This window comes from Uranotaenia lowii, chromosome 1, assembly GCF_029784155.1.
Source record: "Uranotaenia lowii strain MFRU-FL chromosome 1, ASM2978415v1, whole genome shotgun sequence".
In the NCBI taxonomy this organism is placed as follows: domain Eukaryota; kingdom Metazoa; phylum Arthropoda; class Insecta; order Diptera; family Culicidae; genus Uranotaenia; species Uranotaenia lowii.
The window spans coordinates 201,151,024-201,168,801 of NC_073691.1; the positions used below are offsets into that span (position 1 = coordinate 201,151,024).

The following is a 17,778-nucleotide window of genomic DNA, read 5'->3' on the forward strand; positions in this document are numbered from 1 at the left end:
GGCGTCTCATTCATAGACTTTTAATCGGTCTGCCCACGAGAGTGCCCCGTATCCGGACAGACCGAGAAGGAAAGTTTTTTTTCATATTAAGAGATCCTCAGACTCTGAGAACGTTGTTGATGCTGATCTTTTACGATAAAGCGTACGAATTTCGTGGATATTCCGTGGACGTTCACAAACACTATTCGGCTTTCATAATCTCTTTTTCTCCTCTGTTAATTGACAGCGTCCAGTAGTAAGAATGTAGCCTACTGTGGTGCTATCTTGTTGTAAGACTACTAACTGTACAGGGAATATGAATTTTCTAAATAGTGCTAAACATACAAGACTACAAAATTTAAAAAAAAATCAAACGATTATTTAACAAACGGTTACAAAACTTCAAAACTAAGCTCTTACCAACATCTTAAGAAAAAGTTGAATTTTGTCACCCTTCATAAAATTATAATATTCTGCTTAGTAGGCGAACATAGCCTGCTTCGGCTCTACTTCTATGGCCACCCTAATATCTGCATATACTGTGTGGCAAAAACAATGTCTTTCAGACGCTTTTCGCCCTTATTCATGCCACTAATACTATCTCGATGCGATCAGAGTGTTGTATTTATATCAGTCACATCTTCGTATAGCAGGGACGTTCAAGCCAATATCAAAAGGCAAGATTTAAGATTATTTTACACTAAAGTTTTGTATTTGGATACGAAGTGTAAGGTATCTAGATTCAAAGATTCATTCGAAAAAAGAAAACTGGAGACATCTGAAGCCCGTAAAATATCTACCGTTTGATTCAATGGGACTTCATGTATCTTCTAGATACGATGTCCGATTTTCGTTACGCGAAATTTGATCGCGATTTCCACGATTTTCTACGTAATTCTACGTCAAAAACTTTCAATATCTTGAGTCACACAATTTTAGCACTATGCCTCCATTTTCATTATCAAACGATTAAAAATAAACGTGTGTTGCAAGCTTGGGACTCAACCAACCAAGGTGATTTATTTAATCGAATGTTGTTTATCTACTCCCGAAAAAGTGGTGCAGCAAAAAAAAAAAACAAAAACCACCAGATAACGGAAGCTCCCCGTTCCAGTTGATGCAACGCTCTAGCTGTCACATACCGACCACATCAACTCTATGAATTATTTATCTTTCCGTCAAAATTGGGCAGCCAGCTACGGTGTGTGGATCAAATCGTGTGGATTTAACAGGTGCCACACAGTACTGTTATCTGCGTGCGGGACAGCTTAATGTTTGTTCAGCAAACGGGACACATTTAATCTCGTCGCTTCACACATGATTTTCATCATCAGCAGAAGACTTAAGCTTGCCGGTCGTGATTTAAGTACTGTACTATACTTCTTTTTTTATCCCTCGATAAACTTTTACGAATGCCCAGGAAGAGTTCCACGAGGGCCATCTCGAAACCGGATCTGACCTGTGGAGATGATCACAGAAAGGGGGAAAACCCCATGACCTGGTCGATCGACTTGAGTGCTCTCCCCGAATCCGGGATCAGTTCGTTGACCTCTTCACCCCTTTCTCGGAATGGGGTTTACGAGGGCCCTCGAATCGGGAAGAACAGGAACTCATTAGCAGCTGGTCGCATCGCTAGATGTAGCGTCAAGAATTTAATGGCGATTAACGATTGGAGGTTTTAAACCCGGAATCGTGAATGTGATTGCCTTTCTCGGTTATCTATTATAGACTTAAATATTTATTTTTGTTAGCTTACAAACCAAAACAAAATAAGTTTGTACTATGTTAAGACCTGTTTCAATTTTCTAAGAGTTTCATAGGGAAGCATACTTATACTTAAATGTTCAACTCACCTCCATATTTGTCCATGTAGTGGTGCATACTGTCGATGTACTTCATGATTAAGGCCATTTTTGTGTATGTGTGGGTGTGTGAAGCTGTGTGGTTCCTTAACTAAACTGCAAAGAGAAGAAAGAAGAAAAAAGAAATTAATAAAACTGCTGATGGAGTAAACAGTGTAAGTAAGTAGGAAAACATTATCTTCTATCAGCTGACGACAGCTCGACTATTTCAGCACCATAAAGGGGTAAATTTGAAATCAAAACTCATTCCATTTGATGGAAAGCTTTCAGCTCTAGTCGCAATCTTTCGTCTCGTTCATTTGCCGGAGTCAGTTCCGGAATAAAGCAGTTCACCTCGCAGTGACCGACCAGCCAGTGTGAGCTGATGATTGATAACAGAGGAAAAAAAATCAATAATTCACATATTTTCTTTCATCCATATCCGGCATTCGGTCTGTCCAGTCCACTCAATCGTCCTCCCGATAAGGGGGAGGCTTACGAGTTGTGGGTGGCAGCAAAACCACGGTAATAATGAATAAAAGTGAAAGAAAACACCAAGCCCAAAGTACATTCCTTGGACAAGGTTGGTCTCCGATAGTCTACTAAAATAAGCAGTGTAACAGACGATGAACTAATATTTTTGTCAGCATAAAGATTTAGACTAAAAAAACAAATTGTCAAAATTGACAAAATTTTTAAAATTGTCAAAATTGTCAAAATTGTCAAAATTGTCAAATTTGTCAAAATTGTCAAAATTGTCAAAATTGCCAAAATTGTCAAAATTGTCAAAATTGTCAAAATTGTCAAAATTGTCAAAATTGTCAAAATTGTCAAAATTGTCAAAATTGTCAAAATTGTCAAAATTGTCAAAATTGTCAAAACTGTCAAAATTGTCAAAATTGTCAAAATTGTCAAAATTGTCAAAATTGTCAAAAGTGTCAAAATTGTCAAAATTGTCAAAATTGTCAAAATTGCCAAAACTGTCAAAATTGTCAAAATTGTCAAAATTGTCAAAATTGTCAAAATTGTCAAAATTGTCAAAATTGTCAAAATTGTCAAAATTGTCAAAATTGTCAAAATTGTCAAAATTGTCAAAATTGTCAAAATTGTAAAAATTGTCAAAATTGTCAAAATTGTCAAAATTGTCAAAATTGTCAAAATTGTCAAAATTGTCAAAATTGTCAAAATTGTCAAAATTGTCAAAATTGTCAAAATTGTCGAAATTGTCAAAATTGTCAAAATTGTCAAAATTGTCAAAATTCTCCAAATTGTCCAAATTGTCCAAATTGTCAAAATTGTCAAAATTGACAAAATTGTTAAAATTGTCAAAATTGTCAAAATTGTCGAAATTGTCAAAATTGTCAAAATTGTCAAAATTGTCAAAATTGTCAAAATTGTCAAAATTGTCAAAATTGTCAAAATTGTCAAAATTGTCAAAATTGTCAAAATTGTCAAAATTGTCAAAATTGTCAAAATTGTCAAAATTGTCAAAATTGTCAAAATTGTCAAAATTGTCAAAATTGTCAAAATTGTCAAAATTGTCAAAATTGTCAAAATTGTCAAAATTTTCAAAATTGTCAAAATTGTCAAAATCGACAAAATTGACAAAATTTTCAATATTATAAAAATTTTAAAAATTGTAAAAATTGTCAAAATTGTCAAAATTGTCAAAATTGTCAAAATTGTCAAAATTGTCAACATTGTCAAAATTGTAAAAAATTGTCAAAATTTTCAAAATTGTCAAAATTGTCAAAATCGACAAAATTGACAAAATTTTCAATATTATAAAAATTTTAAAAATTGTAAAAATTGTCAAAATTGTCAAAATTGTCAAACTTGTCAAAATTGTCAAAATTGTCAAAATTGTCAAAAATTGTCAAAATTGTCAAAATTGTCAAAATTGTCAAAATATTCAAAATTGTCAAAATTGTCAAAATTGTCAAAATTGTCAAAATTGTGAAAATTGTCAAATAGCCAAAATTGTCAAAATTGTCAAAATTGTCAAAATTGTCAAAATTGTCAAAATTGTCAAAATTGTCAAAATTGTCAAAATTGTCAAAATTGTCAAAATTGTCAAAACTGTCAAAATTGTCAAAATTGTCAAAATTGTCAAAATTGTCAAAATTGTCAAAAGTGTCAAAATTGTCAAAATTGTCAAAATTGTCAAAATTGCCAAAACTGTCAAAATTGTCAAAATTGTCAAAATTGTCAAAATTGTCAAAATTGTCAAAATTGTCAAAATTGTCAAAATTGTCAAAATTGTCAAAATTGTCAAAATTGTAAAAATTGTCAAAATTGTCAAAATTGTCAAAATTGTCAAAATTGTCAAAATTGTCAAAATTGTCAAAATTGTCAAAATTGTCAAAATTGTCAAAATTGTCAAAATTGTCGAAATTGTCAAAATTGTCAAAATTGTCAAAATTGTCAAAATTCTCCAAATTGTCCAAATTGTCCAAATTGTCAAAATTGTCAAAATTGACAAAATTGTTAAAATTGTCAAAATTGTCAAAATTGTCGAAATTGTCAAAATTGTCAAAATTGTCAAAATTGTCAAAATTGTCAAAATTGTCAAAATTGTCAAAATTGTCAAAATTGTCAAAATTGTCAAAATTGTCAAAATTGTCAAAATTGTCAAAATTGTCAAAATTGTCAAAATTGTCAAAATTGTCAAAATTGTCAAAATTGTCAAAATTGTCAAAATTTTCAAAATTGTCAAAATTGTCAAAATCGACAAAATTGACAAAATTTTCAATATTATAAAAATTTTAAAAATTGTAAAAATTGTCAAAATTGTCAAAATTGTCAAAATTGTCAAAATTGTCAAAATTGTCAACATTGTCAAAATTGTAAAAAATTGTCAAAATTTTCAAAATTGTCAAAATTGTCAAAATCGACAAAATTGACAAAATTTTCAATATTATAAAAATTTTAAAAATTGTAAAAATTGTCAAAATTGTCAAAATTGTCAAACTTGTCAAAATTGTCAAAATTGTCAAAATTGTCAAAAATTGTCAAAATTGTCAAAATTGTCAAAATTGTCAAAATTGTCAAAATATTCAAAATTGTCAAAATTGTCAAAATTGTCAAAATTGTCAAAATTGTGAAAATTGTCAAATAGCCAAAATTGTCAAAATTGTCAAAATTGTCAAAATTGTCAAAATTGTCAAAATTGTCAAAATTGTCAAAATTGTCAAAATTGTCAAAATTGTCAAAATTGTCAAAATTGTCAAAATTGTCAAAATTGTTAAAATTGTCAATATTGTCAAAATTGTGAAAATTGTCAAATAGCCAAAATTGTCAAAATTGTCAAAATTGTCAAAATTGTCAAAATTGTCAAAATTGTCGAAATCGTCAAAATTGTCAAAATTGTCAAAATTGTCAAAATTGTCAAAATTGTCAAAATTGTCAAAATTGTCAAAATTGTCAAAATTGTCAAAATTGTCAAAATGGTCAAAATTGTCAAAATTGTCAAAATTGTCAAATTGTCAAAATTGTCAAAATTGTCAAAATTGTCAAAATTGTCAAAATTGTCAAAATTGTCAAATTTTCAAAATTGTCTAAATTTTAAAAATTGTCAAAATTGTTTAAATTGTCAAAATTGTCAAAATTGTCAAAATTGTCAAAATTGTCAAAATTGTCAAAATCGTCAAAACTGTCAAAATTGTCAAAACTGTCAAAACTGTCAAAACTGTCAAAACTGTTAAATTTGTCAAAATTGTCAAAATTTTCAAAATTGTCAAAATTGTTAAAATTGTCAAAATTGTCAAAATTTTCAAAATTGTCAAAATTTTCAAAATTGTCAAAATTTTCAAAATTGTCAAAATTGTCAAATTAGTTAATATTGACAAAATTGATAAAATGTTCCAAACTGTCAAAGTTGTTGAAAATTGTCAAAATTTTCATAATTGTCAAGATTATCAATTATCAAATTGTCAAAATTAGTCCCTCTTAAAAAATAGTTTTCCCTCAAACGTCAGCAAAAGGTGTGAAAAATAACCTCAAATCGGACAGCTTAGGAAGCCACTAACAAAGAAACAAAGAACAAATTTCAACTAGATTGATGCGACCTTTCCTATTCCCGTCATCCCCCCTTACCAAAAATCATGCGAACGGTGTAAAAAGAAACAAATAAAACCAGAAAAAAAATCACAACCCACCCCGTCACAAGTGAAGTGGCATCAGACGGGCTGACGGGCGGGCTTTTTTTTGTTTTATCGGTCGGAAAATGACCGAGATGACGACAGAAGAAAATCACGTGAAATGTGAGTTACAGCGAGCATCCCCCCTTACCGGTCCTCCTTTGACCAAGGAAGGTTGGGAGCACATTTTCTCACGTTTTCCGAAACGCTCAGGTTCTCGCCGCATACGAATGGGTGATTGATAACAGGAATGAGAAATTTACCAACTCTCTCTCTCTCTCTTACCGTTTTGTGAGAAAGAGTTACCATTTCGAATGAGACGAGAAAAATTACTCTTGAGAGAGTTGGTAATTTTGCCCAATTCGAGCGTGAGCTGGTGACATAATAAAGATTTGCAACAACAAGAAGAAAACGGAACAGATGACATCACTGCTATTACCTAGAGGAGGTTATTGGTTGATGGAGAGCCCCCCGTCTGATAATTCTGACTTTTTGCTCCCTTTTTCTTTCGTTCTTTCTCCTTCAATAACCCCAATAGGTTCCTAACCTCAATTCAAGTGATCTTCCAAGCGAGCGACCGGTAACTCGTCGTCGTCGTCGTTGTCGTATTCGGCTGCATTCGAGGCCACTTTTGGGCGGGAGGTTTTCGGGAGAGTCACTGAGTCCCCTCGACCGGGTTCAATTTTCTGTTTGCTCTTTTACACATCTAGACGTTTGTTATGTTTAAGGGAATTGTTGCTGCATTTGCAATGTTGATATTCACCTCGGAAAAGAACTGTGTTGCATACCTACTTATACGACTTGTTGCACTCTTTAGAATAGAATAAGAGGGCGATACCAAATTATGGGAACCCCTCGTTGAGTCATAAGGATAGGACTTTCGAAATAAAAATTCCCAAAACCTTACTCATGTTCCGTTAAAGATTAACAAGCATGAGGCTTTACAGCGCTTTGCAGTTTTTTTTTGCATTTCCAGATTTTTTTTGGTGAATCAATAGAACATTTGAGGTCAATAACTTTTAAAAGGAAGTTTATTATATTCATTATACTTATAGCTTATCGATTAACAAATGTGACTATTATTTCAAGTAAAGTTTTTTTCTGTCTCCACTGTGTTTTTTTTTATTACATTTGACGTTTCGGCATATTTATTTAGCCTTTATCAAGGAATCTAACATTTGGAATTAAAGTATTTAAAATAAAATAAGATTAATGTTTTCTTTGATGTTTTAATAACGTAGTTGTCGAGCTAGGTTCAAAGAACGAAACAGTTTCGGGCAATCGATAGCATTCGCTACAAAACCATAGACGAACATTCGTTATAGATAAGTTCTCCATCAGCTTAGAGACGTCAATGATAATAGACCACAATTGGAATGCGGTGGCAATTCGACGGGATCTCGCCAAGGCAGATGACATAATGCGAAACGGAGAAATCTTTTCTGGATACTCTCAATTATTTCTATGTGGACGGAACGGTATGACGAATCGAAATTCCAACTGAATAGTGATGAGATCGTATAAACTGTCGTTTTAGGTCGGTTTAGATCAGATTTGAAAGAAAGTCTAACATGTTGGTAAATTTTAAGATTATTTTGCTAATTTTGTCCTCCCGCATACTAAAAAACCATATCTCAAACAGTCTTTACGATACATCTACGGCTCCAGAAATAGTGATTATCTCTGTAAACGTAGTCATTAAATAAAACTTTACTTCGACAACGATAAAAACGAAACATAAACGTTCATGCGAAAAAGTGATGATATCTGGATCGGTGAATAAATTGTATGAACGATTAACTTCAATTTTTTCTGTTATCGTAAAAATAATCTCGAACCGTTACTCATAGCGTCCATGTCTTAATCAAACTTACGTCAAAAATTGACCAAGACGCGGGTCAGAGATGCCAGATGGTTGGTCAGCACACTTTTATGATATACTCATGCAAAATAATAATTTATGCAAATGCATCAAAATTTTGAGTTTTTCTTAAGAAAGCCTGCAGAACATTTAGATATTTCTTTATTTTTCTTTGTTGACTTATCCAACCTTTCAGTTAACCATGTCGTTCATTAGTAAAATATTGAGATGTCACTCTTCAACCTTCAAACCAAAATTAAAAATGATAATCTCTTTCTAAGAATAGGTAAAACATGTTTTGCTTCCATCCCCAAACAAGTTTGGCTTAAAGAGATCAAGCTACTTTTGAAACATGGAAATATACCGCATAATCACCTTCTTTTGTTAATTATATATTATGCACAAATATATTTCTCAACTCTAACCGACCGAAGAAACATCATTTCTACTAAATATCATATCCATCATATCATTTCCATTTCCTTTTTATCATTTTTCAATGATCAATGATTTAAATTCTATTTCCTCGAAATTTGCCTATTTCTTAAAGGCATTAAGTATGTAAGTAGGTTTAAAAGCATTTGATCTAAGCTAATAAATCTTTTTTGATTTTCACATTTTAAACTCATGATACAATTTAGAAAAATTGGTCTAGTTGGCATCCCTGCCGAGAGTTGACAACTGAAAGAGAAGAAGAGTACAAACAAAAACAAAAAATATTCGTTTTTCGCGTTCGCCCCACGTTCAACTCCGGTTTCAGCAGCAACAAGTCCTCCGATTGTGGTCCGGACGGACATTTTTTATAGGACAAACCGGAGGACACTAGCGAAGTTCGCAAAAGGTAATTTTTTTGCCATTACAATTTGTTCAAATATACGAAAATGGTTTTCTTTATTTCAGCAACAGGCGCAATGTTACGCTGGAAGCAATGTCCCGTACGATGGATGGATTTGAGAGACCAGCAGGTACGAGAACATCCACCCGTGTGCCCGAAACTAGATCTTCTCCTGGTAGAGATGCTAATGTGTCATATAAATTGTTGAAGTGATTAAAATAAACATTTAAAAAATATAAAAATGGTTGTTTTTCGGCAATAAAGAAAATTTTCTTATATATGTGTGCGTACTACATTCCCGTATGATTCAGAGTACGGTATGCATAGCGTTGGAAGAACGTCATACTAATGCGTTCTACAACTATTACTGTAAATGTTCAGTTACAAAAGAACTTTAAGAATAACTGTAACAAAAACAGTTTGGTGATCAGAATATGTTTTCCATGAATGGTTTTTGAACTTTATCTCAACTGTTTGTAAAACAGTTCTTCCATATAAGTGTTTTAATAGTTTTAAACAGTAACATAACTTAACGCCATATTCAACAGACCGTCGTTTTGGAATTCAAGATAAGTGCAATGTTTTTTATGATTTCAGATATCATTTTCTAAACGTTTTTTTACGCTGTTTCTAATCGTTTTATAACTACTACGGGAATAGTTATGTTACAATATTTTCGTATTCGGGCTCCCTCCAGAGATGCCAACTGTGTTTCAGAAAAGTCTGGAAGATTTTGAAAAAATATCTGGAAAAGCCTAAACGGCAAACTTTACAGGTTTCGACCTTTTTTTTGGTCGCCAGATAGCAATATTGCAGAAGCTGATAATCATCCATTCTATAAACCATCTATGCCTGAGACCATAATTTTAGTGTCGACAGAAATACGTACCATGCCTAACTCCCTATTTTATACACCCATCTTTGTAGCCTCCTCACTTTTCAATAACTAATTTGAATCATTTCCTGCCTTTTTACCACAAAAAAAAAATGAATTTTGACAGGTTTGTTGAAAAAAGTCCAACTCAAAAGTTTGGAAATGTCTGGAAGAAATGTCAAAGTCTTGCGATCTCTCTACGACCATCAGTGCAACCAGATGGCTAAAAATAAGATGGGAATTGAATAATGTTGACCAATGAGAGAACTGGAAAATACTGTCGACCAATTGGTGTAGGAAAACATGCTGTATAATGCCCCGTCGTTAAAGCGAATCGCCAATTTGCCACAATCTACATGAACATTTCGAGCAAAAAACAAGTGAACTCGTCGAAGAAAAATGTTTCCTAAAAATGCCAATAATTTGTCATTACTTAAATTTATTTAAAAGCTTAATTTTTAAAAACTTTATCTAATGCTACATGATTAAACTGTGTTGCAAATTCGCGCCATAGAACCGAACACACCCGAAGACCGAAAAATAACTTATACTAAAAGACATTATGACTTGAGGGAAAAATCAAAATGGACTTAACGAACTTTAACAAAACATTCAGTATTGATTTTTTTTTTTGGCTGAATTAACGCTCCAAAAGGGTTTTGAAACTTTTGTCCATTTTCAATTTCTAAGATTTTCTTGAACTTAAATTCAACTTTGCACTGGATTTTGAGTATATTAACGCGAGATTCCCGTAATAAATGTATATTCACCAGAAAGGTAATTTCATACCGATTTTAGTGGTGTAAGCACATTAGCGCTACAATACTTTACAAAAATATGGTAAATGAAAACTAAAAGTAAATCCAGAAAACAAACCAAGAAACAAAACAAACAAAACAAGAAAACGAAACAAGAGAGATATATCGGTTTTAGTAAGGAGTGTCAAATTGACACTCCAGGAACTGTTACGGGTAAAAATTTTAGGGACTGTTGTTAAGATATAACTTACATACGATCATTATGGAACGTATATCAAAATAGCATAGGAATATATGTATGTAAGTATGTATCTAAATAATCCACCATGGGTGCATGGATTCACTGCAATTTCGCCAATTGCATTCTTTAGTTTATTAGTTCGGCGAATCTGCAATGCAACTAACCACATATCCGACATAATAGCTTCGTACGAATTTTTCGAATTCCAAACTTACTATTTTCGTCTTAAATCTTGCCATTTTTCAAAAATCAATTCGTGCCTTTTAAACTCATCACTTGCACCGTTTTGAAACTCAAATGTTACGTTATGCTTATAAATAATTCATCGAAAATGCAATATAACTATGATTGGCTGTGTGTTGATACTCCGAAAAACTAAGAATTTTGTAATATTTAGAGGTTTATTTTTATTTAGAGAAAAGCGATGCTTATAAAACTTAAAGATTCAATTCAAACTCATCTACTCGGATGATTCTTTTCACAATCTTTTGATACCTTTCTTTTCACATTGCTCCGAAAGAGAATTTTTTTTACTCGATTAGCCGTGCCTCGGGGCAATTTGGCGGATTCATGTTTTTTGGCACAAAAAAGACGTTTTGGCTTTTGTACCACCCTAGTGTGTCTGTGACGTAATGACATGATGCCAAATCGGCCAAAATATCATACTGCTAGATCATCGGCAATAAACGCTTCTGGAGGCAGACCTTGATATAGTTCTGGGTGTTCATTGTTTCCGATATGACGCACGGGCTAGATATTTTGCCGCACTCGCAAATTTCCTGTCACACCATCACCTTCTTGCCAAATTTTTCGGTGAAAATGGCCTTCTCCGCTTTGGGGATATCCTTGTCCTTGAGTACATTTAAATATTGTGGCCCAGGAAGGGTTTAACAGTCCAATTTTACATACGTTTATCGTCCATTATTAGGCACCCAGAACTTTTTCAAAATATTAAATCATACAGTTTCCGAGCTCTTGGTTTGACAAAAACGGCTTGATTTGGGTTCCTTTTAGATTTTTTCTGGTTCCGGTACGGCTTCGAGTCGCTCTTTAGCACGCATCACGTTAGGCGCCGAGGTTCTGACTTTTCTTGCCACATCCCGAAGGGAAGCCGCATTTTGAAATGTAATCACAAACTAAATATTTTTTCGATGTAATCACGTGCAGGAATGTGTTAACAAAAGGACGCAGCCAGTAGAATTCGAAAAAAAATATTCGATTCAAAATTACCGTTAACATTCGGTGTAATAATTATAATTTCTGGAACAGTCTATATGAACGGGAAGAGTGCAATTGAGGGAATTCTACTTGGCAAATAGCATTGTTGAATGATATAATGAATGAAACTTGAAAAAATCTCACCAAAGTTCCTTGTCAAGAGTTTTGAATCTTCTCACATTTTTCAATCGAAGCAACCCAATTTCCCCTCTAGCTCGGGGGACAAAATATTCATAAGATGGTTTGTATAAGCTTGGTGTCACCTTAGCTTGGCTGTTTGATTCTTTTCACAACAACTCCACAGGATATTCTCTATCACTTGCACTAAAACAACTTAGTCTTTCTATCCCAAATCCCAGAACCATAACATTGACCACTTTTTGTAAAAGAAGGATCCAGCACTTCCAGCGCAAATGTGCTAACATTTGCCCTGTCCAAAAACCATCAAAGTCGAATTGACGTTCATCACTGTTGTTTTCACGCTTTTAAGCAGTTAAACTTAGCATTGAAATCGTGAGATTCAACAAGACCATATTTCTAAATCAATAATTTGTTTAAGAAAAATCACTTCAAACCCATTGAATGACAAACTGAAATCCAAGTACCGACACGAACAACAACACCGCAATCAAGCAGGGTTCTTTTGACTCCATGAGGCAAATAAACCTCTCCGAAAGACCCTGTGCTTAAACTTGGAGCACTTATCTCGCAGGCCATTCCTGCTGTGAATATCCGGCTACACATTGATATCACTGAATTTCAATTTATTTAGATCTGCTGAATAAAAAATCGAACATTATTAGAATTATGAGAAGAGCGAAAAATAAAACCGCGTGCGATGTCAATTAGGCATCGCCTACTACTTCCTGCTTAATTAAACACGATCGAAAGAACTTAAAAAAAAAAATGAAATCAAAGAAATCGAGAACAGGAGCTTTTTCTGTTGGGCGAACTTTTTCACCAGAGTAACAAATAAGAGCACGTTCACTGGTGTTGGGAAAAAGTGGTAGAAATTTTGTCACTTTTTGCACATTTTGAAAATTTTGCCATGCTTAAACATTTTCAAGATTTCTGGCCTTCAAGTTTTTTAACAAAACGTGTTGTAGTTTCGCATGCTGTGATGCAAAAATAGCCATATTTCTATCACAAACGGCTCAAATAGAAACAGTGCTGTCAAAAAATACAACACCCGAAGATCGTGAAAACATGTTTGCATGGTAAATTTTTCAAAATGTCAAAATTTCTACCACTTTTTCCCAACACCAGTGAACTTGCTCTAAGTTTTATTCCCATTACTCGTATACTGTATACATACAGATATTCATAGATATGCTCTGTCATATGTAAGTGAATTAGCTCTGTTCAAGAATGCTAACACATTGCTTTCAACAACAAAAGCCAGCAATGGATCCACCATGCAACACCCTTCTTGGGCAGGAAACGAATTTCCGTGAAAGACCGAATCGCATTTCAGCACCGTCTCATGATGCTACACCACACACCGCCGGGTGCGTAGCCGAGGGGGTTCAAACATTTGTCAATGTTCCGAAACATTATTGTGTGTTCGATTCCGATTGACCTGGAAAAGCGACGACGACGACGACGATGACCTTCTCATTCGCGCTTCTGAAACGCAATCGCGTTTCTCACTTCTGCTGAAATTTCTGCTCCCAGTCGTCGTCGTCGTTGCCTTGCTCCTAAGTAGGTAAGTGACTAACTAGCTTGCTTGCGGTGACACAAATCGGCTCAGCTGTTTGGGTCGTTTCGATTCGTCGGTTGCTCGATGCGCTAGCCCTGAATTGCTTGTTAGACTTAGACACGGAGACACAGAGAATGCGCCAAGTGGGCGTTTTGCCAATTGATTTCTCCGGTATGAAAAAGCTCATAGAAGGCAATCAAAACGGCTGAACCATCTGCTCTGCGGCTTTCATGAACAGAATCGACAAAATAAACGATAATGAATGGGGCAGCTTTAATGAGCTGTAATAAGCCGAACACACCACACTTGAAGAGGTGTGACATTTTTAACAACTTTTTCTGAAGATATTCATTTGAAAGAAGGAAGGTTTCAAGTAGACCTAAAGTTCTTTTATTGATTTAGGCCTACTATATTGATTTTTCGGAATGAATGTAAACAAAACATACCTTTCTGTGGCATGTCAAACACTAACACCATTGTCACAACCGTCCGGAGTGAAGCACCTTTCACTAATAACCACCTTGCCACTTGCCGTCACTTAGAATTTAAATCACGAAATGTGATCAAAGTAACCACAGGTCTTTTCAAACGAAAAATCAGAAGCAGAGCAAGTGTGCTAGTGAATTGTGTGCCGAGGTAAAATTGTAAATCGGTTTAAACAAACATTGTATTCAAATCCTAATTTCCTAATTTAGTGAGTTAGTTTAGCTAGCTTTCAAGCAGTTGTGAGTGGTAGGAACATTCGTTAAACCATAATCATTATATCAGGTAAATTCATGCAATAGCATATAGATAAATTTAACCTAACCTAAAATAACCTTCCCAGCTCACGTGCTAGCGAAAGCATACAGCAGTACACGTGCTACCAAAGTTGCGAGCACAGATTAGGCAGAAGGAAACTAAACGTTAAGTCATCCATTTTACTATACTAAATTATAAACAAAACGTATTTATCTAAATGAAAATCCTAAACAATGTGGCAGTTAATGTAGGAGCTTTTCTTTGCACTTCTATCATTTAAGGAATTTATTAACGCCACCGAATAAACGTAGATATTGTCAAATAAAGGTCGTTTTAACAAATCGGAAAATTCTATTCCTCTGTCTGTCGCTCACGCAACAATCATCTAGTGGCAAACAGGTCACGCATAATACGAAATGTTGTTAATGGAAAAATTAAATGCATTTCCGTCAACAAGGAAAATTGTTCGCATTCTTGTGGATTTTGACAATTCTTACAATTAAAAAAACACATCAATCATGATAACATCTATCGTAAAATGATCTGTCAAAAACATCCCAACCATGGGTCAATAGCTGCTATTATTTGACTCTCGCCTTGCACCTAAACAAATGAACATCCTCTAACTAAGTACCAAGCATGAAAATTAGTCGAACGATCATACGAAATCTTCCTAGTGTTTTGCGCGATTTTTTGGAACGATTCCACAGACGTCTGATCGTGTCAAAACGATATTCTAAGCAAGATGCGCTCTACTAAAATATCATCACTCACTCGATCTTTCCTACAATCGATGTTGGCAGCAGCCGGCCCTCCTCGAGGTGCTCGTTATTTTTCCTTCCCATTTTTCCGCAGTGTTTTATTATGGGCCCAGATATGTGCTATTTTTGACGTACGTAACTTACAACGCCGCAGCATCAGCGGGGGGAACAAGTTTATTTTCGGAACCGGGAAGCATTTTTGGACTTTGAAGAATTCGCGCAGATCTCTGACGTCTGATCTGCGCGCGCTCTCATAAAGCGCAGGGCGCTAAAACTAGTGCTCGTTGTTTGTTTACCCGGCTGAAGTGATTTGGAATTGATCCACCTTTTGGGTGCCAGCTTGCGAATTGGTTCAAGTAAGAGATTTTTGTAAGTTCTTTTAACTTCAAGTGGAGCGAAGGAATTAACGAAAAAAAAAATAGTTTGCTATTTCAGTTATAAGAATCTCTTCAAGAGGACCTAAAAATGACAGTCATTTAACACCCCTTCAAATGCCCCAAAAATAATGCAGGATGGAATTAGATTTTTCGATAAAAACATTTCCCAAAAGAAATTGATGTTTTTTTTTTGCATTTGGGGATTTTTTCCATTTTTTTTCTTTTGTCATGATTCAAATTCAGTCAAATCAGAGATTCATAATCACAGATTCCCAAGTCTGTTGCCCACAGTTCATCTCACTGCGCTCTATAAATCAATCCATCTTTTTACCGGTGGCCTTTTCACAAGTGGCCAGACCATAAACAAACAATCGTAGTAGCAGCCTTAAAAATCTGCGCTCCCTCAGTCAATTCAGCAGTCTTAAAAAACTGCGCTCCCTAAGCCAATCCACCTTTTCCACAAGTGGCCAAATCAAAAACATTTTTTTTTCGAAGCAGCAACCTAAAATCTGCGCTCCCCTCAGCCAATCCGTCTTTTTTACCGGTGACCAAATCAGAAAGTTTTTTTTTCTTAGTAGCTGCATCAAAAACCTAGATTCTTTCAGCGAATCCATCTATTTAGCGGTGGCCAAATCATAAACAAACAATCGTAACAGTAGTTTTTAAAAATCTGCGCTCCCTCAGCCAATCTGTATTTTCATCGGTGGCCGAATTTGAACCACTTTTTTCGTAGCAGCAGCCTTAAAAATCTGCGGCTCCTTCAGCCAATCTGTCTTTTCAACGGTGGCCGAATTTGAACCAATTTTTTTTCGTAAGCCTAAAAATCTGCACTCCCTCAGCCAATCCGTATTTTCACCGGTGGCCAAATCATAAGCAAACAATCGTAGCAGCAGCTTAAAAATCTGCGCTCCCTCAGCCCAATCCGTCTTTTCACCGGTGGCCAAATCAGAAAACTTTTTTTTTTCGTAGCAGCAGCCTCGAAAATCTGCGCTTCCTCAGTCAATCCATCTTTTCACCGGTTGTCGAATCAGAAACAAAACAATCGTAACTGCAGCTTTTAAAATCTACGCTCCCTTAGCCAATCCCACCTTTTTACCGGTGGCCGAATTTGAACCACTTTTTTTTCGTAGCAGCAGCCTTAAAAATCTGCGCTCTCTAAGCCATTCCGTCTTTTCACCGGTGACCCGAAATCAGATACATTTTTTTCTTAGCAGCAGCCTTAAAAATCTGCGCTTCCTCAGCCAATCCGTTGTTTCACCGGTGGCCAAATCAAATAAAAACAAACGTAGCAGCAGCCTTAAAAATCTGTGCTCCCTAAACCAATCCAACTTTTTCTGGTGGCCGAGTCAGAAACATTTTTTTCGCAACAGCAGCCTTAAAAATTTGCGCTCCCTCAGCCAATCCGTCTTTTCACAAGTTGCCTAACCATAAAAAACAATCGAAGCAGCAGCCTTATAAGTTTGCGCTCCGTGAGACCATTCCGTCCTTTTTACCGGTGGCTGGGATCAGGAACAATTTATTTCGTGGCAGCAACCTCGAAAATCTGCGCTTCCTCGGCCAATCCAATCTTTTTACCGGTGGCCGAGTCAGAAACTTTTTTTTTTGTAGCAGCAGCCTCAAAAATCTGTGTTCCCTCAGCGAATCCGTCTTTTCACCGATGCCCAAATCATGCTCAATCCATTTTTTTTACCGGTGGCCAAATCAGAAACAGTTGTTTTTGGTAGCAGCAAGCCTTAAAAATCTGCGCTCCCTCAGTCAATCCATCTTTTCATCGGAGGCCTAACCATAAACAAATAATTGTAGCAGCAGTCTTAAAAATCTGAGCTCCCTAAGCCATTCCATATTTTCACCGGTGATCGAAATCAGAAATACTTTTTTTCGTAGCAGCAGCCTTAAAAATCAGCGCTTCCTCATTCAATTCGTCAATTCGTTGACCGGTGGCCAACTATAAACAAATAATTGTAGCATCAGCCTTAAAAATCTGCACTCCCTCAGCCAATCCATCTTTTTACCGGTGGCCAAATCAGAAACAATTTTTTTTCGTAGCAACAGCCTCAAAAATCTGCGCTCCCTCAGCCAATCTGTATTTTCACCGGAGGAAAACTAGAACCAACTTTTTTCGTAGCAGCAGCCTCAAAAATCTGCGCGGCCCTCAGCCAATCCGCCTTTTTACCGGTGATCGAATAAGAAACAATTTTTTTCGTAGCAGGTGCCTCAAAAATCTGCGCTCTCTCAGCCAATCTGTCTTTTCACAAGTTGCCTAACCATAAACAAACAATTGTAGCAGCAGCCTTTAGATCTGCGCTCCCTCAGCCAATCCGGCTTTTTACCGGTGGCCGAATTTGAACCATTTGAACCAATTCAGAGATTCACTCAGACACGACTGTCGCTCACAAGAATAGATCAATGGCTTTGAATTTTATTTTATTTATTTTTTTTTTTTTCAGTAGAGCC

General features: G+C 35.3%; 2 protein-coding genes across 5 annotated transcripts in view; both read right to left on the bottom strand.

Annotated features, from left to right (window-relative positions):
* The window catches only part of LOC129744159 (elongation of very long chain fatty acids protein AAEL008004-like), a 558,472-nt gene that overhangs the window by 65,791 nt on the left and 474,903 nt on the right, over window positions 1–17,778 (bottom strand). The window lies entirely within an intron of this gene.
* The window catches only part of LOC129744169 (elongation of very long chain fatty acids protein AAEL008004-like), a 202,270-nt gene that overhangs the window by 37,112 nt on the left and 147,380 nt on the right, over window positions 1–17,778 (bottom strand). For all 3 annotated transcript variants that reach the window (XM_055736586.1, XM_055736593.1, XM_055736598.1), the window contains exon 3: window positions 1,833–1,937. In XM_055736586.1, the coding sequence (XP_055592561.1) occupies window positions 1,833–1,890 (58 nt within the window). In that variant the 5' untranslated portion in view covers window positions 1,891–1,937. The remainder of the gene's footprint in view (window positions 1–1,832; window positions 1,938–17,778) is intronic.